This window comes from Pungitius pungitius, chromosome 10 (genome assembly GCF_949316345.1).
Source record: "Pungitius pungitius chromosome 10, fPunPun2.1, whole genome shotgun sequence".
Classification (NCBI taxonomy): Eukaryota; Metazoa; Chordata; class Actinopteri; order Perciformes; family Gasterosteidae; genus Pungitius; species Pungitius pungitius.
In genome coordinates this window covers 6,078,364-6,101,341 of record NC_084909.1, presented here as the reverse complement: position 1 = coordinate 6,101,341, position 22,978 = coordinate 6,078,364, and the positions used below count along the sequence as shown (strand labels likewise).

General features: G+C 44.9%; 1 protein-coding gene across 5 annotated transcripts in view; it reads right to left on the bottom strand.

Annotated features, from left to right (window-relative positions):
• The window catches only part of zmp:0000001200 (dedicator of cytokinesis protein 9), a 58,190-nt gene that overhangs the window by 16,035 nt on the left and 19,177 nt on the right, over nt 1–22,978 (bottom strand). For 4 of the 5 annotated variants that reach the window (XM_037488258.2, XM_062564841.1, XM_037488255.2 and 1 more), the window contains exons 2-20: nt 17,740–17,856; nt 14,197–14,286; nt 12,123–12,205; nt 11,512–11,581; nt 9,609–9,704; nt 9,282–9,416; nt 5,646–5,820; nt 4,599–4,651; nt 3,952–4,026; nt 3,710–3,850; nt 2,783–2,995; nt 2,288–2,410; nt 2,003–2,085; nt 1,202–1,324; nt 903–982; nt 617–804; nt 438–503; nt 255–347; nt 46–169 (exon numbers count right to left, since the gene is read on the bottom strand). In XM_037488258.2, the coding sequence (XP_037344155.2) occupies nt 46–169; nt 255–347; nt 438–503; nt 617–804; nt 903–982; nt 1,202–1,324; nt 2,003–2,085; nt 2,288–2,410; nt 2,783–2,995; nt 3,710–3,850; nt 3,952–4,026; nt 4,599–4,651; nt 5,646–5,820; nt 9,282–9,416; nt 9,609–9,704; nt 11,512–11,581; nt 12,123–12,205; nt 14,197–14,286; nt 17,740–17,856 (2,128 nt within the window). Of the gene's footprint in view, nt 1–45; nt 170–254; nt 348–437; nt 504–616; nt 805–902; nt 983–1,201; nt 1,325–2,002; nt 2,086–2,287; nt 2,411–2,782; nt 2,996–3,709; nt 3,851–3,951; nt 4,027–4,598; nt 4,652–5,645; nt 5,821–9,281; nt 9,417–9,608; nt 9,705–11,511; nt 11,582–12,122; nt 12,206–14,196; nt 14,287–17,739; nt 17,857–20,136; nt 20,534–22,978 lie in introns of those variants that run through there. The other variant, XM_037488259.2, reaches the window with a different exon arrangement.

Sequence of the window (22,978 nt, the reverse complement as noted above, 5' to 3'; positions counted from 1 at the left end):
TATATATATATATATATATGAGAGAGAGAGAGATATTTTTGTCACCTTGAGTCTCAACCAGGTCTCTCTTTTTTGTGCTGGCCTTGCTGTTGCTGTCACAGCTGACGTGGTGGAAGGTGAAAAGCAGATGGTGCTTCTCGTGGAGCTGGGTCGGCAGCTCGATCTTGAACTGCGAATGAGATTAACACACACTCACACCGATGCGTCCCGACTCGCCGTATCCGCCTGAAGACATTGGACGCGGCGTGTCTTACCTCATCGTAGAACTCGGGGTTGTGCTGGTGATGCAACACTGCAGCGAAGGCATTTTTGGTGAACAGCGGTCCTCCAGGTCGGCCGTAGATGCACTGGGGAACGAGGGCAAAGGTCAGTGGGTTCGAGGGGCCTTCCTTTTGGGCATTTGGAAGCACTTGAGCACTTGAAAGATGTGGGTTTACCTTGAGTGAGACCGCCTCTTCCTCATCGGAGTCCTTGAACTCGATGCAGACAGCTATGTTTCTAGCCTACGTTTCAACACAAGGAAAAAAAAATGCTGTAGCTTTAGGCCACAATTTCATTCCTCCTCCTTTGTCAATTAACCTGCAAAGTAACACTAGCCAATGAAAGCGGGAGATACCTTTGCGAATGACTTTTGGCTGTCGTATTTCAAGTGCTTGGGGTAGACATAGAGGTGATTGTTGAAGATGGTGAAAGGCTGAGAGCATTTGGCTATGCACGGGACAAACTCCTCCACTTCAAAGAAGATGCTGCTCTTCTCGCTGACATCAAACTGCTTCACGGGAATGTAGGATGAGGTAACGCAATCTATACACAGGAGCAGGAGGGGTGGGGAGACCAAATAAACACTCTGCTCTGAGCAGCTTTCATCACTCACTCAAGAGTTTAGAGTTCAGAGGCCTCACTTGTCAAGTCGGGGGCTACATTGTCAATGGTGACGTCAAGGTTTCCTAGGATTACAGGCAGCTTGGCCATCTTCTCTGGCCTGAGGAAAGGGAAAGACACTCCAGTCAAGCCTTTGCCATCATCTAGAAAAGGTGTACACTAACCAAAACACATTCATAGATGCAAAGTCTCATTTTCAAAAACTAACCCGCCTTTTACACTATACAACCGTAAGGATTATATTTTCCACATTTGCCTTTTCCAGAATATCCATAGGGCTGCTCGGACAATTTATAGTACTCGTGGAAGCGTTACTGACTTTCTGAAATCGGCGAGTAGTTTCAGCATATCGTCGTTGGACAGCTTGTTGTTGTCCTGTCTGTACAGAGCTGAGAAACGAGCACTTTTGTCGAGCGTCCCTGAAGCATCTTTAAACAAAGGCCTGCAAGAAGCAAAAGAAGAGTCGGAAACATTTCGATCCTCCCGTGTTCAAATGAGCTGACGATGATGTTCAATTTGATAAAGGAAATAATATTTAAAGTGCAGGGCTTCGAATTCACAAACATTTCTATGATTGATTAATCTATTTATTCTTTTATTACAAAATCCAAAAGTCAAAAGGTTTCATTTTAAAAATATTTTGCTGATAAAAAAGTCTTTCCACTGGAGAAGCAAGAACCAGCTGTATTTCTCCTCAATGGAAGCAGATACATCGATAATCCAAATGTTACACAATTATTCTATTAACAATATCTCCGCAAATGGGAAACTATTAAAACAAAGTAGAATTTATTGAAGTTCTTAACCTTTTCTTCTGCTTATAAGCACAAAATGATGAATATTGACTAATGAATAGAGATGCAGAATCATTATAGAAACATTTAAAAGAAGGTTGAAAAGCATTATATAAATATAATTTTAAAACAAAAAATGACTAAAATCTCTTTCGTAATTCTCAGCCGTTGATAACATCCATCAGAGTATAGTTCTGTATTGAATTAAGATGTGATTTAAATTCTTTTTATTTTCACCATTGTTCTTAACTGAAATACTGCCCTTAATACTACACTGCTGGTTTGTATCTATGGGCTGGGGTGCTGGTGTGAAGAATGAAGAGTACCTTGCTGCCCAGGCAAAAGGCATCCTGTACTGCCCCAACCGGCAACACGCCAGCTTGGCGTTTTTCAGGACCTTCTGTGCCACCTGGGGTAAAAAACAGGAACGCGGTGTTAGCTCCATCGCTCTCACGCGGCAACTGGCCTCAGCCCCGCAGCGCTGGAACATATTCCCGCTCGCTGCCACGAACAACCACCGCAAACCCCCTCAGGGGGGGGGGGGGGGACATGCGCGTTTGTACAGCCAAAGTCAATGCTTGTGTTGAGGAATAATGCGGAGGATCAAGTACCTTGATGGAGTCTGAACTCTTCATGTAGGGCTCGGCACAGGGGTTGATTCCCCCCTGGAGGACCTTCTCTATGCGAGCCACTAGGTAGATGTCTGGGTGGGGGCACGTTACGGAGAAGACTCCCTGCGGAGATGATGACCGTGTTAGAACTTCCTCATCGATGAACATGTATTTTTACATCCGAACATAAAACAACATACACGTTTAAGAGTTGTTGAGCAAACACGGGCATTCGTATCACCCTCAGGCTGTGTCATAAGGACTTTGCTCATCCCTTGACGTTTCCTGTAAGGGAATCATCAGATCTGTGTAAAGAACTGTTTCCCCTCGAAACATTCTCAGCAACCTCAGCTTTACTCTGTGTATGGAGTTCATTCTACCAGCTAAACATAATAAGCATGTTTGCATCACTGTAAACATGCAGATGTTAGCATTTAGTCATGACCTTAGTTGAAGTTATTTTTGCACTTTTTTTTGTATTTTTTTTTTTTTTACCTGTCTTGGATACTGCATGTATGCCTCTGGCACTCCATCGACCAATCGTGGCCCCTCTGGGTGGGTGTCCCCTCCCCCGTTCATATACTGGCTGATGTTACTGGGCACCATGCCCCTCACAGACAGGTGGTTGAGGTCCACGTGGAAGTCAGAGGAGATCTTCCTGCCATTCTGGATGTCGAACAGCGACAGGGTGACATAAAACGGCTCCACCTGCAGAAGAAAAGGTACCGTAACAATTTTGTGTTGGACGGATGACGCTGTCAAACTTGTGCGTTTTGTTGGACCAGTGCGCATAATTAGGGAAACCAAACTGTTTTTAACTAGGTCATTGCTACATTACAAATATTTTGGCTCAGTGGTCATGTTTAAGTCCACTTAAATGGGTGCTTCAGCAGTACTTTGACAGCAAATCTAATACACCACTTTACCGCCTTACCCATCATAAATAATTCATAACACTACGGGCAACGTGCACAACGTGATACAAAACCAGTCAAAGGTTTGGACACATTTTCTCACTCAATTCAAGGAGAAAGTGTGTCCAGACTTTTGACTTGTACTCCATATATTTCAAGGTCCACATTAAAACAAGCAGACTTAAAACATATCATACAGATGAGGTCAAAAAGATCATCTAAAGCTTTGGGATGTATGACGCCAGGGTCGAACACGATTCAAAGTGTGTGTGTGTGTGTGTGTCTTGTCTGTGTCTGTTGACCGAGTCTTTAATTCTGTTCAGCAGGACATCAGGCTCCATTATACAGATCACTCTCCATTACTGGGCCTACTGCCTGGTTGCTATGCCGACAGAAGTCGTTCAGCAGCCCGGGTAAGGCGAGGAGCCCGTCCGGCGTCTTCAATCAGCTGGATAATGATATTTCAGTTATTTGGGGCGTATTGTGTCCAGAAAAAGCTCATTCTTACGTTTGTGGTCGGCCCCTCCTCGTTCTCGGCCACACAGCTTTGCAAGTTGAATGAGAGGTCATTGCAGTTCACCAGCACACGCTTGCCAAACTTCTCCTCAAACTGCTTCACATCCGGCTCTATCCCGGAAAAATCCAGTTTCTGAAGAACCGTGCAATGGAAACGGTTAGATTTCATTTAGAAGTTTGATCTCAGGACCGCATGGAAATAAGTGATGAAAAATGAGCGTTACATTGAATTACCTGTGTGTCAGGGTCCAGCGTGAACAGCTTCAATCTTGTCTCGCTCCTCATCCTAGACTCTATGTCTCTAGCGCTCTGAGAAGAAGAAAGGCGTTTTCCTAAATTCAAACCACAAACTGTGTGGAACATGAGGAACATCGCCTGAGAGATGTCCAAACACTTGATCAGACGATACAATCCTGCATTTCAGGGCAGCACGCTGTAACCTGTCAAGTTGTTTCCGAGTTCACTGATAAAACCAGTTGTCCACGCACACATGGCTTTGTTATTGCGTGTCGCTTTAAGAATGTAGGAAAAACACTTTCTGCAGCCTGCAAGTCATCAATAAATTATTTAAAACGCACTGATGTTTCTATTCTAACACAATATTTGTTACTTAGGCAAAGAGCCGGAGTTTCCCACAACTGCATATTTTTCGTTGAGTATGTTTAGAGACAACTTTACAGTGTTGATTTTGGGGATAAAAGACAAATAATAATGAGAAGCTTTAATGAATCACATGACAAGTGGTTTGTGTTTAATGTCAGATGAATGACAAACCGGCGTTGCTTGAATCTAAATCCAAGCCACATGCTTCCTCACAGCTTACAGCTCCGTGTGAATATGTACAGGAGGTATGAGCACCCGGCCGAGAGAGTAGGACCCACCTGAAAGCTGTCCATGCTGCCTGAGGAACTGTCTGACTTTCCAAGATCGTCGTCTAGAGGGAAATAAAAGGAACCATTGGATGCGAGCCGGAGATAGTTGAGCATTGACCAAACATTTGTTAAACAGCCCTAATCTCTTACTGACTTGCCAAAGTTCAGTAAACAGTCATCTGAACTGTAAAGGATTCAGTGGGATTGAAACGAAGACGCCGGAGGGGCTCAATGGCTTATTTGCTATAATAATAAAATGTTTGCTTCCTCTCGTGCACAGCGTGGTTAATAGAAGCCGAGGAGGGGCGGCTGGATCGGTGCAGCATTTTGTGCAGAGGCATTTTAAACTCTTTCCTCCTTGGCTAAGCCTCCCATGAGACAGGAGGTGAGTCTTTAAGGAGCCCGGGTGGTCTGTTATCGTGTCGATATGCTACACAGGAGCTGAGCATTGAGGAGAGGGTGTGAATGATCCCAGAGTAAATGCACTGATAATGATGAGGGGATTTACTGGAGCTTCATGCGCGGCTGATAATTGTTGATGTAACGACTGAACATCTTGGTGCTTAGTTTAAAAAATAGCACAATGGTAGCTCCTATAATCAACTGAAGACGGTTTATGCAATTTTGAGGAGTGAAAGAAATTACTTTCATTTAGAATTATTCTTTTGGGAATTTTATATATTTATTGTTTAGTCGATTAAATTCAAAATGTCAATCACAATTTCCAAAACCCCAGGCCGACGTCCTTAAATGTAATTTCTGACACAGTCAATCCAAAATTCTGATTTTGCAGCACCTTTATCAGCTGCTCATTTCATTACAAAAGTTTAGCCTCCTACGGTGATAGAAGAGTAGGTGGGAAGGTGGAACTAATTTTAGAACTTATCTTAGAATCAAAAAATGTATTGATTATGAAAATACTTAATTAGCAAATTATGTTTTTGTCTCTCACACACACACACACACACACACACACACACACACACACACACACACACACACACACACACACACACACACACACACACACACACACACACACACACACACACACACCGTCATGGATGTCCCCATTCCTCTTCTCCTGCATGGCGACCTCAAAGCTGCTGTGCAGGATCTTGTTGAGGGTGTTGATCCAATCCTCCATCTCTGCTTCGCTGTCGGAGGCCAACAGGTAGGTGCTTTTATCCTGCATCTTCAACTCAAAGGCAAACCGCCGAACCTTGTTGTTCTGCAGCCACAGAGGGAAGAAAAACGTACGTATGACACACGAGACTCACACTTGGCCGATATTCAGGTTTACAAACCAGGCATTTTGTTATCGAAAAGAGGAAATTTTCATGATTGCTGAGCCTGTTGGTATCGGCTATCGAATAATTTATCAAATACGTTGTTTTTCACATTCAAAAATCGAAATATCCAACTGTGGACATGGCAGCGCTGGAGGAGCCTGGCTCTGACCCTTTCATCTTGCCATCCAAAGCTAACATCTAACGATTGCCAGTTTGTCAGAAAGCGGTCGATTCTTAGATTTATGATTTAAATCACCGCTGGCTTCACTTTATTTATTGTAGTCTGAGCCTGCAAAAAAAACATTCAATAACAATATTGAACTAAAAAGGACACTCTGTAGCTCTAAAGATGTGAATCACTGTTTTTGGAACGAGCTGGGCGGCTAAACACAGATTTAATTTAACTCTCACAAAGAGCAAACCGGACAATGTGAGTCAGGGAGGAACAGATTTTTTCCATCTGCCAGGACCACAGCAGAGACTCTGTTGTGAAATGAAGCTGCCGAGTAAGTCAACAGTGAAACTTGCGGGATCCGCAGGGTTAAACTATGACCTTGATGATGTCACTATCCAATCTGGGCTTTTCTTTATCGCAGCCCATTCAAGGTTTTTAAATCAGCAGATCCGGCTACTGATTGTCCGTGACAAAGCGTTACAGTGAAATATTCCAGCAGTATTTCTTCTGTCACAGAAGGAAGCCCTTTGGTTATGGTCCGTGGGCTGTTGTGCCGCGGTTATCATCGTAGCCCGGCCTGCGATGTTGAAACAGCAGAGTGGGAGTGATAGGGGATTGAGAAAAGAAACTAGAGTCCTGATAAACAGACTTAATCATCTGATAGGTGGGGAGGACTGTTCCCCGTCTAAAGCCAAACACACCCTCTGGGAAATGAGTGGGGAAAAACAGTCCAAATCCACGATATCGTCAGACAGATTTATTCTTGAAGAACAGAAGACGTGGAGAAAAGAGTGAAATGTCTACAGACCACCGTTACCGTTAGTAAACTATAGGGCCCGCGGATCGCCTCGTTGATATGTGGCCTCTGAGCATACGTTGACTTAATGAGGCGGCGCAGGAGCCGCTTCAGGCTCAGAATGATGTCGGTCCACACGCGATTATAGCTGCAAAGTTTATCTGCGGTTCCACTCAGAGAAGTTTCTGCTGGTGAAGGCCCATTATCATTGGGCCTTCAACAGAGCAGAAAACTCATTAACTGTGTCTGATATACAACAGGCGGTGCTGAATGACTGCAGTAGGTTAATGGTTTATTGATTAAAGGCCTTGCTCTGATTATCAGTGCACAATCAACTGAGTCACAATGTATTTGGGTGGCATCTACTAAATTATAGGATATTATTTTACTATTGAAGAGTATTTTCCCTTCAAATGAACTAGAGGAATGGGGCATAACTGAATATGTGTTAGCTCATTCTGTATGAAGTATAAACTAGATATGGTATTTCGTGTCATTTTGCTCATGTTCCTGGTCCCAGCAGACTGAACCAGGTGGTTCTTTCTGGGTGCAGCGGAGTGGAGGTACATGGGGGTCTCAGGAGGATGATAAACATGATCTTCTCCTGCTCATACATTGTGGCCTGATAACTCTCCACATGGGAGGAAATCACGCAGTCCTGGAAACACATTCGACCAAACATCTGACCGATGCCAGCTGGGTGCTTCATCGGTAACATCTTTCTTTCCATCTTTGGAGGTGATGGGCAGGTGACGATGCACCCAGGGAGTCTCGCCCTACACTCAGGGTGCACGCACGTGGAATTGATCGTGACGGCCGATGGAAAGTGCAGGGAAGTGAGACCTCGGCAAGTACTTTGCTTCTCAAGCTGAGAGTCAGCAGTGAAGCCCGACCTCGGGGAGGAGGAGGAGGAGGCTCAGGTTTCAGGGAAATGATGAACTCAGACCTACTTTTCATCAGCAGCCCATAGAAGCTCACATTTTACCCTGCATAATGGATAAGTGCGTTTACTGGTAAAATAAATGTGAAGAGGAAGTAGATATATACACTCACCGGCCACTTTATTAGGTACCCCATGCTAGTAACGGGTTGGACCCCCTTTTGCCTTCAGAACTGCCTCAATTCTTCGTGGCATAGATTCAACAAGGTGCTGGAAGCATTCCTCAGGGAGTTTGGTCCATATTGACATGATGGCATCACACAGTTGCCGCAGATTTGTCGGCTGCACATCCATGATGCGAATCTCCCGTTCCACCACATCCCAAAGATGCTCTATTGGATTGAGATCTGGTGATTGTGGAGGCCATTTGAGTACAGCGAACTCATTGTCATGTTCAAGAAACCAGTCTGAGATGATTCCAGCTTTATGACATGGCGCTTTATCCTGCTGAAAGTAGCCATCAGAAGTTGGGTACATTGTGGTCATAAAGGGATGGACATGGTCAGCAACAATACTCAGGTAGGCTGTGGCGTTGCAACGATGCTCAAATGGTACCAAGGGGCCCAAAGGGTGCCAAGAAAATATTCCCCACACCATGACACCACCACCACCAGCCTGAACCGTTGATACAAGGCAGGATGGATCCATGCTTTCATGTTGTAGACGCCAAATTCTGACCCTACCATCCGAATGTCGCAGCAGACATCGAGACTCATCAGACCAGGCAACGTTTTTCCAATCTTCTATTGTCCAATTTCGATGAGCTTGTGCAAATTGTAGCCTCAGTTTCCTGTTCTTAGCTGAAAGGAGTGGCACCCGGTGTGGTCTTCTGCTGCTGTAGCCCATCTGCCTCAAAGTTTGACGTACTGTGCGTTCAGAGATGCTCTTATGCCCACCTTGGTTGTAACGGGTGGTTATTTGAGTCACTGTTGCCCTTCTATCAGCTCGAACCAGTCTGGCCATTCTCCTCTGACCTCTGGCATCAACAAGGCATTTCCGCCCACAGAACTGCCGCTCACTGGATGTTTTTTCTTTTTCGGACCATTCTCTGTAAACCCTAGAGATGGTTGTGCATGAAAATCCCAGTAGATTAGCAGTTTCTGAAATACTCAGACCAGCCCTTCTGGCACCAACAATCATGCCACGTTCAAAGTCACTCAAATCACCTTTCTTCCCCATACTGATGCTCGGTTTGAACTGCAGGAGATTGTCTTGACAATGTCTACATGCCTAGATGCACTGAGTTGCCGCCATGTGATTGGCTGCTTAGAAATTAAGTGTTAACGAGCAGTTGGACAGGTGTACCTAATAAAGTGGCCGGTGAGTGTATAGTCTTACTGTATTTGCAGTAAATGGCATTTTAATTTGCACGAGGGAGCAGGCCACGGGATTTACTTTTTGGCGAAGCAGGCGGTGGTTTTGTTCAGGGTCGCTGGCAGTGAGACGATCAAACGCCTTCCTGCCAGAGATACCATCTTTTAGTGCGTACCTGAACCACACCCATGCAGGAGTCCAGGAAAATGGTTCCTTTGGGCTCTTTGGAGATCTTCTCATCCTTGTAAAAGTTTAAATTGTGAGAGCCGTCCCCAAGCTGGGTTAGATGGAAATATCTCCTCTTGAAGGACTGAAAACAAAAAAAGAAATAACTTTTCATCATTGGGAAACAAAATGCAGCGTTTTGGTTTTAATAATTAAAAGTTCTCTATACCTTCTGCATGAAACGGTATTCAGACAGTAAAACATGACTTTGGTACATTAATAGTACACAAGATATTTACGATAAAGGTTTGAGTTGTAAATGTCCCCATTTTCTCACCCTCATGGTGACACTGATGGCACTGTTTATGTTGCCTTTATAAAGCCAGCCATGTTTGGAAATCCCGCCTTTCTGGGATCCCAGGGAGGCAGTATCCTGAAGGAGACACAAGATGGGACAGTTAACACACTGCAAGTCATGTAATCTATGATTGGCTTTTTAAAATACTGTTGATCTGTAACATCTCCACAAATCTACAAATGGAGTGAATTAGAAAAAGAAATACTTAAATTAGGGCAAATTATAATGGAATTACTGCAAAACAACATTAATTGTTTCCAATAAACTGTCATAATTAGTAGACATGGTGAGAAAACGCATGTTTAAATACCAAAATGATGGCAGATTTAGTAAGAACTTTAATTGGATATTTAGGGAGTGAGTCTTCATATCTCTTTTTCATGTCGCAGATGCTTTTTAACACACCCTGTGCCAAAGCCTCCCCTTACTGAGCTGAAAAACCTTTGATGTTGTGGTTTGAGATGACACAGAGCAGAACTCGATGTAGGTCCGTCTCCTCCCAAACAAGCAAGCGGAGGAACATTAAACAAACTATGACGGTTAAACTAAATAAATATCTCCCTGCTCACAGCAGATGACACGAGGACCACTATCGTCTCCCACTCATTACACGAGTGAAGCATGAGATCGCACACAGCCCAAAAGCTTCCACACTCTCACCGCCAACCAGATCTGTAAAAATAAACAATTAAGTTAAAGCAAGAAGAAGAAACCTCTACAGTCCTACAGGTAGGAGCTGTAGCCCCGATGATTCTACACATTAAGTGAATGGCCTTTCAAGACGTCCAGCACCACTTCTCCTCCTTCTCATCTCAAGTAATTAGGATATTTTAAACGTGCCTTGTGCTCTAAAGAGCATCTGGAAAGGTTCAGTGCTTCAGTGTTTTCTTCTCTTCGATGTCTAGACAACGTTCCTCCGGCCTGAAAAATCCCACCTTCATTCTCTCTGAACTACATTTCAGAGACAACATCTTGCAACTACTAAACTCCACTCAGGCAAACCAAATCTCACCACCAAAAAGTTGCATTCAGTCCAAAACACATAATCAGAAAAAAAAATGAGATGATGAGTTCAGATCCCTTCCTTCTATCTGCACAAACAACGTCAGCGGTGAAGCTGAGCAGGAGAGACTAAGACCCATGAAGACCTGCCAATGCCTTCCTCAGTCACGGATGCTGAGATAAGATGAAAGGAAAAGAAACCCTTTGAAGTGTTGATTTCTGAGAACCTAAATGCTCGTAACTGCGTGGTTTCACCAATGCAGAAGCCCATTTTGTAGGCTATAGGAAGCACAGTTGGACATATGTTGTGAGGAGAGTAGCCCAGGAGCATCATCATACATCTTCTGAGGGATCGTGACCCTGCAGCATATTAGATATCTCAGACACAGCTCTGTTCCCTTAAGACTCAAATAAGCTTTTCCAAAGACAACAAACGCTCATTTAATACGTGCAAAACACCACACGCCCACTCGTCTTAAAGGAATTAAAGGAGGATGAAAAGATTGTTCATGGAGAGAAAAAAAAAAACATGGGAAAAAAAAGGCATTTTTGAGAAATTGTGTGCTAGAAAAAAAGTAATTAGGTCTAATTACCCTTAATTCTTCCATTATATGCAGCGATTGGACACAAAAATAACCTTTATCTTCAACAGCCATAATGATAACAGGAAAGGCAAAACTGATGACTGGAAAAACACCCATTGAGCGACACGCAGGGCTTTATCCTGGGCCAGGATTCTAGTAAGACGTGATCCTGAGTAATAAATGGAGTCTAAAAACACTGAAAATCACATACTTGGAGGGGTTGAGGTGTTGGATTTTTTTGGGGCAAATAAAAGGATGAAAATTCAAGACACAGAAAGAAAAAAAAAGACTCTCACCTCTTCTTTATCGACATCCTCATCCACTTCAAAAACATGGACAGCCAGTTTATCAGGCCGGGACACTTTGCTGTAAGACAACCATCATACATCAAACATCAACAGGTGAACACAAAGTATGCATCGAGGTAGCTGTACGCTGGCAATGTGCAGGTCATCTTGAACCAATGGCTCCATATGTGGACGAAGGAGAGGACCCGCTCCCTATGTGGGCACTCTACGGATTCACAAAGGCTATTTTCAGGCAATTACACAGTAAAGTATTCCATTGCTGCTAATCCATCCCCATTAGTTCTTCACGCATTAAAATACACCTGAGCCTGGTTTTTTCAGGATATTCGCGGACTCGTTGTGTTTTGCTTTCATTTCCGTTCACTCTGGAAATCTCTCTGGCACATGTGGTCTGAAGTGGTGTGACTTTTACGTTTTCCTTATTCGTTGTGCAGCGCCTCACAATGGGGGGGGGGGGGGCTTTCCACGGCGCCTGCAGGCGGGAATTACTTAGTGCGCCGTGAAAAGGAAACACTCTGCAGGGCTGCAGCGGAAAAATTAACTCGCGACGGCATTTCGTCACAAGCAGGAGAACCAAAGCGGCGACACTGAAGACTTACTTTGGAAGTTGTCGAAAGTCTCCTGAATAGTCCTCATACTTGTAGTTGACGACGTGCCAGTCAGATTTGTAGGTCTTAATGCACTAAAAAGACAATAAAAAACAAATAACAGATCAATATGACAAACTGTACCGTGCGGCAGCTTTATAAAACACAGAGTACAGTGGTGCTTTATGGGCGTGTCAAGGTGGCAGAATGCGTCAGAAGTTGTGTACTTTAATAACAGCGGTTAGTTTCACTGATTCATTGCTGCAGCGACACGACTGAGCGCATTGCAGCGGTTGTAGCGGATCCATCCACTGCTCTGAAAGCACCGTCAGTCTGACCGTGAAAAGTTTTCAAAAATAAGAATCAATGCATCGGAGCCCGAGAGATCTTCTTTGATTTTGATGCATTCCTCTTTCTTGTCAAAACCTGCATTACCTACAATGTGACTAAATCAGAGATCCGGGTGTGAGTTACCTGGAAAGCCCCGTTTCCTTCTTCAGACTCAAACTTGTAGTGATCAGCCCAAATCTGATACAGAAGCATTTAAACCCATCCACAAGATTAAATACTTACAATGTTTAATCCTGAAAGAATAGTCAGTGTTCAGGCCATTGCTAAACGCAATCTGGGAGGGCATCTTTATCAGCCTCCACTTGCACAGGAGACATCTGTTCATTGTTAGTCAGTGATAGGAGCAGCTCACTGCTATCTATTCTGCAGAACTACGTGCCGTTTTACAAGAATTGCTCCGACTCTGGAGATGAAATGAAACCCGATCCGGAGAAGGATCGGAAACAGAGAGGCTCCAAGCTGGGTTGATCCCCACAGCTGTCCTGGTGATGTCACACAACTCTAGACCAGGAGTTTTAATATCTTTATGACTTCAAGACAAGGCTCCTAAACACTGACTTTGACCTGGAAGAAGAACAGCCGGCAGCCGGTTGGTCTCTGGTTTAAAGAAGGCAGCAATGTGCCGGATGGAGAAACCACTGTGAAACGTTTGCAGAATTAACACTTCCTCGCTGTTTTTCTTGATATAATAATTCACAACATAATTTGTTTCCTGTTTCACTGCCCTTAAATTACTAAACACATCTTTTTCTGCCATTTCACAGCAGCCTTTGCAAAAGACTGAGCACAGAAAGATGCAATATGAAATAAAAACTGACTTACAGATAGTAGAAATGAATTGCCCTTCATCAATTGGCACTAATGGATATTACGGAGGAAATAAAGCAGAAATAGTCCAGTTCTCTCCAGCAATTATCTGTGATGAGTCTGGACACCATGTTGTTACTTCAAGTTATATGAATGTAATCGAAACAAAGAGGTTTCCTGATCGGCTGTGATGCATAATGTGGCTTGCTTCAATTATTAGGCCACAAATTGAGTAAGGACTCAAATTAGTGTCAATATTCTGCAGTTACGTTCCCTGCGTCCGAACCACTTCCTAACCCCGTGTACCCGATATACTACAGTACAGATGTTCATTATTAAAGAAGCCCTCTCTGTTTGTGCAGTTTATAGTACTTAAACCCTTTGTTTGCATTAATCCTAACCGGCACAACGTCCCTCTCGTGATTATAAAGACCACACTGACCTGACATCACCTGCAGATTTAAAATGTACTCTCTATCAAGCTAATAATTGTTGCCAATATTTAAGTTGTGTGAAATTACTGCTCCTGGATATTAGCAAAATGTCCCTTTAAATAAACATGTAGGTTAAGTAAAGTTTAGTTTGATAGCAACATTTTAGAAGCATGAAATTAATTGATTTGATGTAGTGCTTTTGTTGCTGTGTCACACCTACATTTAGGAGACTATGCGTATCATATGTTACATTAATGTTGTAAGTTGGGACAAGTTCAACACGAGTTTCCACAACTTTGCTTCAGTCAGGTATCCACATGTCGATTAAAATGTTGCTAAATCTCGAATGGTGCATGTAAATAGATGAGATCACTTTAACACCCTTCTCTCTGCCCACTTCAGGCGATGACACAAATACAGAAATCTCTGTATAAGAAGTTTTTCCTAAATCTAAGATGAATGAAATGTGTTTCCGGGGCTCTAACTCATCTTACCTCTTGGACAAACAGACTCTGGGCCTCCCTCTCTGCATTTACAGGCACTGTAGGGTAGAGAGTTCTCCCTTGCCGCCTCAAAGTTGAAATCTGCAAAACAAATCAAATCATCAAAGGGCCAGTAGGGGAGGGAGGCGGCACGCTCGTTCCACACTGTTGAGACACACCCTGAATCTGGCTCTCTGCCACTGCTGCACTCCACTAGTCCTCGGCGTCCCGTGCACCTCCGAAGCCTCGCTTTGAGCCTTCCTAACGCGGCCCAAACGGACGTTTGGACTCTTAGGGACGACCAACCCGAGGAGTCAGTTTGTGCCCTTGGTAAAATACTACTTTGTGCAACAACATCATCAAAGGGAGGATTCATTTGAAAAACAAAAAAAGTGCCTTTGACCGCAAATCCCTGCGAGGAAGAGTGATGAATACAACTAGTAAGCGGAGCAGTTAAAAGCAAACAAGTAAATTGTGGCTGTGCGCGAGTCAGATGTTATTTTTATGCCAATATGGATGCAGACAAAACCTTTGAAAAGCACTTTGATCAGAAACAGAGCGAATCGAGTGAAACCACCGAATCTTAAGTAATAAGATAAATGCATAAGGACACTTGTTTAAGGCGTGGCATCTTTCTGATTTGAAGGACCACGTATTGGACTGAGCATACGTGGTGTACGGCAAATTCCACACCTCACATTTTAAACCCCACGTCTCCCCTTCCTCCCCGTTTGCCAGGTTTCCTGCGGGGCAGATGATAATCTTTACAAGCCAAACAGTAGAAACAAACAGGCATGGAGGTGAGAGGGAGCCAGGAAGTGGGAGACAGGAAGCCTTTAATTGCACTACACGTAGCCAGGATGAACCATGAGATGCTCTGGTGAAAAAAAGCCTTGAATTAGCTCTGCATAACTCAACCTCAAAGCGCGGCTCGAGACATCACCTCAGCAGTGGTAGCAGCGTAAATACAAAGTTAAAACCGGTATTAAACAACGGCTGTTGATATTGCTATTGCTATGATATTTTTATCTTATGTCCTAAGAAAAGATCAGCAGGGTTTTGCAGTTCATGATAACAGACGAGATTAATGAGAAATACTTGATGACATTTTACTTTGTTCCTATTGAGACATTCCAACAATTCTAATCCGGTGCTGTAAATACTCACATCCTCATGAAATCAATGGCTGTAGTAGTTCACAACTAATCCTCTTTTTCCTTTAGATTGAGCAGTGTTTGTTAAAAAATAGGTCCTTTTTGTAAAAGGATTTAGCCTTTTCCCCCAGACTATCAATTTAAGTTTAACATCTGACTTTATTGGGTTAAAATATTATAATTTGCCAATTATTTATAATTTTGCTATTAGTTTTCAAACCAAAAATTTGTATGATAATAAAATAAGAAAAAAATGCCGCAACACAGAAGAAGGCAATGCCAACACCTTATCTTTAAAGGGACTGAATTCCCGACAGAGTTAATGCATGTGTACCTGAGGGGGAACTCGCCAGATGTGCAACCTCCATTTAGCCATGCTGATAGTGTAGTTACTAAAAACAAAAACTACATATACAACTCTTAAAAATGTAAATCTTCAAGAAGCTGCGAAGCACTGAGAGCGCCAAGTAACGCGTTGGTTTAAGAGTGCGCATGGGATTTGATGAAGATAACATATCATAGGACATTGCCAGCCTTATCCAGATGTGGACACTGTTAAGTAAAAGAAAAATATCAATATCCTGATCCGCTGGCTGTACGGTGGGATGGGCCCAGACCTCGGGCTGGGAAGGGCCCCCCTCCTCGTAAACCTTGACAAATTTCTCCAGAAACCTTGCACAGTGAGCACAGAAAGACCTGCACATAACTGGATTGTGCCAACAGCTTCCAGATCAAAACCAGATGGCAATGATATAAACACCAGCTCACAGAGAACAGAACCAACACATTACTCTTGATGAGCAGCAATGATATAAAGTAGAGACTCGATACCAAGCACTGTCTGCATGCGTGTCGAGGTGCAGCGGCTTTGCAGCCTTTACACTAAGGGCGACGGAAGTTGAAAAGGCCTCGACGCTGAAGCCATTAAAACCTCGCTGGAGCCAGTGGAGGCGGGAACAGATGTTAGCTTCAGTCACCGTGCCCGTGGGGTCAGAATCGCCCGTCGGGCCCCGACAGCGCAGCGTTTGTGTGAGAAGCGGCTACGATGTGTCCCCAGGGGCAGCGGGACCACAAGGGAAGACGAAGCGAAGGGTGTCCCACCGTCACGGAGCGGACAGCTGCCCGGCGTTTTTTGAAACTGCCACCAGGAGCTTTAAAATACACCGAACCAGAAAGAAGTCAGAAAAAGTTTATTTTCAATTGTATTCTAATTCCAAAGAGCCATCTTCTCCAGTAGCCAAACTGAAACAATTCTTCCCCCCCCCAAATACGCTTAAGTCTCCATTGCTTCACAGATGATCTGGGTTATAAAGTTTTAAAGTAAGTAGTGTGTGTATTAATCTCCCCAAGGTATATTCAGGTGTTACAGAAGCACAAGGACTGAAATTAGTCGGATTAATGACGCAAAGTGAAAACGAAGAGATTGTGATTTAGTTAAGTAATACCAATAATGATAATGATATCCTACAGTATATTAGTGCAATAGTAAGTGCAATGTTACTGTTGTGTAAGGAAACTTGCAGAAGCAACGGCCTTGAAGATGTTATAATGGGGCTCAATTAAAATACTTTACATTCACAACATAGGGTGCATCGTCAATTTTTAACAACATCTGTCACTGAGTCGAGATCATCAAAACATCCCCCTTCATCTTTACTACTACTTTGTCTTCTGTGGACACTAAGCTCCAACAACAAAAGACTTTCCACCAGACCGGGAGGGAGAGTGTCAGGGTGGGATTTGAGGATGTGCTGCACATTTTATTGCTGCTTCAATGAAGTCTCTCTCCCCAAAGCACTAGCACCGGGGCCAGATTTCCATTTTAGATTTTCCATCCCCACTGCGGAAAAGTGGGAGGCAGCGTACGTCCTGAACAATGTGGCTGGAGATAACACTCTGCTCTGTCACAACATTAGAGACAAAAAGAGCCAATTAAACAGATGGCCCATGACCTCTCTCTCTCTCTCTCTCTCTCTCTCTCTCTCTCTCTCGCTACGGCATGGGAGGATGTAAACAAAAACAAACCCCTGTGAATGACCCCTCCCTGTATGCATAGCAGTAGCCACGCCTTGCTCAAAGAAAGAGACTGCTAGTGGCACGCAAATACAACAAAAGGAAAAAAAAGTGGGCGGGTAAATATCACATCTTGGACAGATGAACCAAAATGAGCGAGTTATTACTGCGTACTGGATTTGTTTTCACCAAAAGGGAAAACCCCAGCGGTAAGATGGAAGTTTAAAGCTTTGAGTATGACCACGTTGTTAACACTTCTAAAGCTCCACACCAGCACTGATTTCACATCACTTCCAGAGCTTCAATTACAAAGGCCTTTACAACGTGAAGGCTTTTGCAGCAGGTTTTGGAGTGTGGGTGTGACCCCGCCTGCAGGTGTGAATCTCACCTCAAAGTCCTCCAGGGGGAACTGCAGCATGTCTCTGAGGACGTCGCTGAGGATTTGCGTCTTCCTCTGCACCAGCACATTTTCATAGTCCAGTGGCTCGATCACCTTCGGCTTAACCTGGAGAACACAGCAGAGGCATTCTATGACATATCGTTATGTTTACTTTTACCAATAAGATCTGCGGGAGAGATTACAGGAAAATAGGATGGTTAACAACATCTGAAACGGCCGCCTGGCGGTTTGCTGACCCGGCCGACCTGCATCTGGTTAAACGCACACAATGTGGGTAAATCAGGACTTCTGGCAAAGGGAAGTAAGTGGAGGCGGTAATTTTGCTGTTAAAGATTACACTTTAAAGTAGTAAAAGATTGTTAATGGAAAACTACAGCAAGGAAGAAGATTTAAATTATGCATTTTCAGTGCGCATGACGGAGAGCAGCATCTAACACTCTTTACCCTTTGTATGTCTTATATACTGTGTTTAGTAGTCAGCTGTTCTGTCAGATTGAGCAACAAATCAGACAACTTTATATATATATATTCGTAGTTCAACTTTCCAAGGAAAGGAAAATCCAGCGAATGAGTCATCTAGCGGGAAACCGGAGCAGAGACAGGAGCTGTCACGTTGGGTTTTAACCGACAAGTTCTACCTGTTGAATGCACTGCAATCAGGGCTCCATCCACCCAGAGAGAAAGTAAAGTCAGCAGCAGTAAAGTCTCGTTTAGCTTTTCCCCCCCCGTGAGAGACACTATGTGTGACATCTATTCCAATGAAACGAGGAAACAATTACCCTCCAATCCGCTTCATTCAACACAACGCAGTCCGTGTCGTGAAAAAAACGATGAGGATCCCCGATCCCCGTTCTGTTATCACATCGCGATTAAGCGGCTGACGGGACGAGAGCAGACGTCGCGCCGCCGGCGGTGCGGCGCTGAGGGAACGGCGACACACCTCCAGATCGCAGCGCTGAGTGACAGCCCCGGGCCCACATGTGGCCTTCCACATCTGGCACTGATAATGCTCGCATGACCTCAGAGGGAGAGCCATGGATGTTGTCGACCTCCTTAAACACATGTTGTTAGCAACGTTGTGTAATAACAGAGCACAGCTGACACAGAAGACAGCGGGGGGCAGGACCTCGCGTGGGGGGGGGGGGGCCCAGGTGGGGAGAGCAGACCAGAGACGGTGCCGCCATGTCTGCCAGCCCCAAGAAGGCTTTGACATTATCAGTCAACCGTTTGTTCAAAGCTTTATCTCGTTTACAATGAAATACAGCACACATTTCAACAACAAAGTACTTTTCTTTCTCTTAAGAAGAAACGAATGATGTAGGTATGATAAAACGTGTGTGTCTTTGGGAGCTAAAAATTCCTAAAATGTCTGCCCAGATCAGACGGACAGACAGTGAAACATTGAGATCGACAGTGGCAAACAAATGCACACCGACAGTGACTCACAAACGCCTTCTGCAAGTGAAAGGAAGTCACGAAGCTTTTAGGGTCCCAACACCTGATAAAGCTGAAGACGTCTGCAATAAAAATGGATTCTTATGTTTACAGCCGCCGCTGAAAGATGAAAGAGACGGTGGCCTCCTGACCCCTCCGCGTTGTTGCTGACTCCCACCCCCCCCACCCCCCCCCCCCGGGTTCTTCCCCCGGTGCTTCGTCAGTGGCCGCTAAAGGTGGTAAACCACAGAGTGCAGAGTAAGAGAATGATCAGCATTCCCTCAACCCACCGTGCCGGGACAGTCCCCAAAACGTCTGTTGTCCTATCGGTCTTCTTCTTTCCCGAAAACACCTATGGCGTCTTTACGTCTCGGTCTTCTATGAGACCTTCTGTGCTCGAGTCCGTCCAATTTAAGCACCGGCAGACGGACCCGCGTTCATCCCTGGAAAGCCCATAAAACTGAAAGTCAAGAAGCCGTCTCCTGCACTGTCTCTCCCCGCAGTGATCTAGCAGCTGTTTGGCTGCAGCACCCACTCCTCCCATCACTGCACCCTCTCCCAGCAGTGAACAATGGTGCTGTGTCGTCCCTCTCCACGAACCCATACACCTCTTTTTTTTTTTTTTACCGCCGTCTTCGCATACAGATCCAGCCACTGGGCACCTTCATCGCAGGACACTATTGCTCTCGTCAGGCTCGACTTTAGAGCCGCATAAAAAAGGTTTTACAGGCCCACGGCCGTCTTAAAGACCAGCGACCAGGTGGGTAAAGTTCACCGGTGGGCGACGTTACACAGTTCAGAAATGCCAGCTGGCCAACTTTGTGTAAAACGAGTCACACTCTTTGTAGCACGGCACACTGAAAAAACATGTCCTTATGAATCAGAACAGCTATTTAACATGAACCAAAAAAGGTCTCGTGTGTCTTCAAAAGTGCCAAAAAAATGACTTACCACCACCTGTGGCCGCGCGTCTACCTCAGCCTCAGCTGCAGCCAAGCTCTTGTACTGCTGCGGACTCTCAATGACCAACTCCTTCTTCGGAGCTTTACTAACCCTTCCTTGCATTGTCAACAGCTAGATTTGTCCGAGCCAGATCCCAGAGAGAGGCGCACGGCGGGCATATCAGATTTCGGGGAGGAATCCTAGCGGTGGAAAAAGTTTGTTTGGTTGGTATAGTCTGTATTTCCCCTGATGGACGGCGTGCTGTCAGCCTCCCTTTCTCAGACTGCTCTGTCTGACTGAACGCAGTGGACTCACACCCAGGCAGGACATGGCCCCTCCTACACTCAGCTGTGCTGCCTGGGGGAGTTAAACACCCTCCCACACACACATACACACACACACACAAACAATAAAAGCTATCTGACCCCACGCTATCCACCTGCAGAGTGACACAGAGTTGACAAAGGCAAACAAAAGAAACACATTCCTCAGGTATTACAGTCCGGTCAGTCAGGGTCTGGCCACTCCTCGTGTGGGCCTTCAAAGAAACCACACCAGTGCGCGCAGACTGCACGCAGAACGAGGGCAGCGACTTAGAAGTGATTTCCTCCGTAAACATCGCAGATAAGCTCCCAGACTGAGCTCATCAGATTGTGGCAGAACACGGACAAATCTTGACCCACATTTAACTATCAAAGACTGAGGAAAACACACGATTGAACCCTTTCCCGAAACCAGCAGCGCAGCGCAGGGAGTTGGTCATCAACACGAGCGCTGGACGCCGAGGTGTTTATTGGCCTCCGCTGGTTCCGCTTGCGCGACTGCGGCTGAGATGGATGACTGTCAGTAACCCACGGGGCTGGAGATTAGGCCCAGCTCCTGTCTCGCCGCTCGTGGGTGTGCGTCTGCTTGTGGGGGCGTTCCAACGCGATGCCGCCGCCCCGCCGCCGCCGCCGCCGCCACCCGGCCGCGGAGCGGGGGCCCGACCTGCACATTCCTCAGTGGGCCACAGCAGGGGAGGATGTCATCTTTTCACGCCTGAAGCTTAAGGAGTGTGGGGGGGGGGAGGAGGAGAGTTAGCTGCTCTCCTCCCACAGTCACATGCCCTTACGCCCCCCCCCCCACACCCACACACACCCACACACATCGTGACAATAAGAAATGTGTAAATCTCAATAAAGGAAATGAATGGGGAATTACACGTGAAACTAGAAACCAGTTGTTTCTGCAATGATTACTGCCATTTTGTGTGATCGAATGAATACGACTCATAAGTGGCTAACTAAGCCTCCGGCTAGACACGAACGGGCCGCGAGGGGCTCGTAAAAAAAAAAAACACACTTCATTCAAACTCAAAACGAGCAGCGCTGTATGCAGGCCATCGGCTCGTAGGCACTGTGTAACAATGACACTTCATTAAGTCTTACACATGGCAGCATCAGACAATGCTGACAATCAATGGATGGATTAAGAAAAGTGTGAACCACCACAACCACGAGAGGTCCTGGAGCTTGGTGTCACAACTGGCCACCCAAAATATCACGCCGTTCATGAGCCGTGGACAGAAACAGAGGTGCCAGCATTGCGTCATCCACCTGGCAGAGAGAATTATAAAAGAGTTTCAGGTTCTTTACTATTTTCTCTACTTTTATTATATTTTTTTTCTTTATTTTTTCTCTCGTTTCTTGTTTTACCATTCTGTCCCTATTTTGGTATGTTTGTGTCTTTTGGTATGCGTGTATGTGCATATATACGTAAAGGTATGTAAGTATATATGTAGGTATATTGAGGATAATGGATGGTTGATTTTTTTATGTATTTTTAAAAATCAATACAAACTATGACACAAACTAGCCAATGGCACAGAGGAGGACCAGTGTGACTTAATCCATGCAAAGACTGTGTGTGTGAAAAGGATCTACTGTAAACTGATCCTCCGACCAGGTGCCAGCAGGCTCCATGGGGGGAGAGGGTTTCACAGTCATCCCAGGGGGGGGGGGGGCACGGGAGATTACCTCTTTCTAAGAGCAGCACAGTGACACAACTGTGGTCTCAGATACTTCAGATTGTTTGTAGGTCAATGTGCTGTTATACTGTGACATTGTTGAACTTTCCAGAAAACTTTGGACAGATAAGGAAACGTGCACCAGGATTACATTCATTACTTAGAACCCTTCTATAATTTAACATAACCGTAATTCCACTTGGGATAGCGGCAGGGTACTACCTCCCAACATCCTCAGTCCACTTTCCTCAGACGTCTTCCTAAAACACAAAAAAACATTGTTTCTCTGGACACAACATGAAGTCATTTTGCATGAGGACCAACCAAAGCAACGCCCCCCAACTGTGCCAGAAGAATACAACTACGTCAGAGGTGCTCTGTGTTTCTCTGGGAGTTTCCTCACCCAGCAGCAATAGGAGCGACTTCCTTTTTTTGCCACACAGCTATGCAGAATTATCCACAGAAACCAATACAAATAGATTTCCTTTCGGGTCTGAGCAGGAAGGCCCACTGAGCCCTTTTAGTGTTGACAAAGTGCTCCCACAATTAGGTCAAAAAGAACGTTTTGTACAAAGCATCTTCTGCTCAAATGCAGTCGAATATGTCCTGTGCGCTCTCTTTATTGTTGTGTAACTTCTCCACACATTTTACATACATTCCTTTTCTATCAGGTAGTAATTCTCCTGCCTGGACAAGACCACGACTGGGCCTTTTGATTACTTTAACGCTTGGCTTGACGCAATCTCTGTAGCATTGAGGCCCGAAAACAAAACAGGGTGTAACATGGAATGTGACAAAAACATAACCCGCCCCTCGCGACAGGCGTCAGGCGGGCAGGCGTCCCCT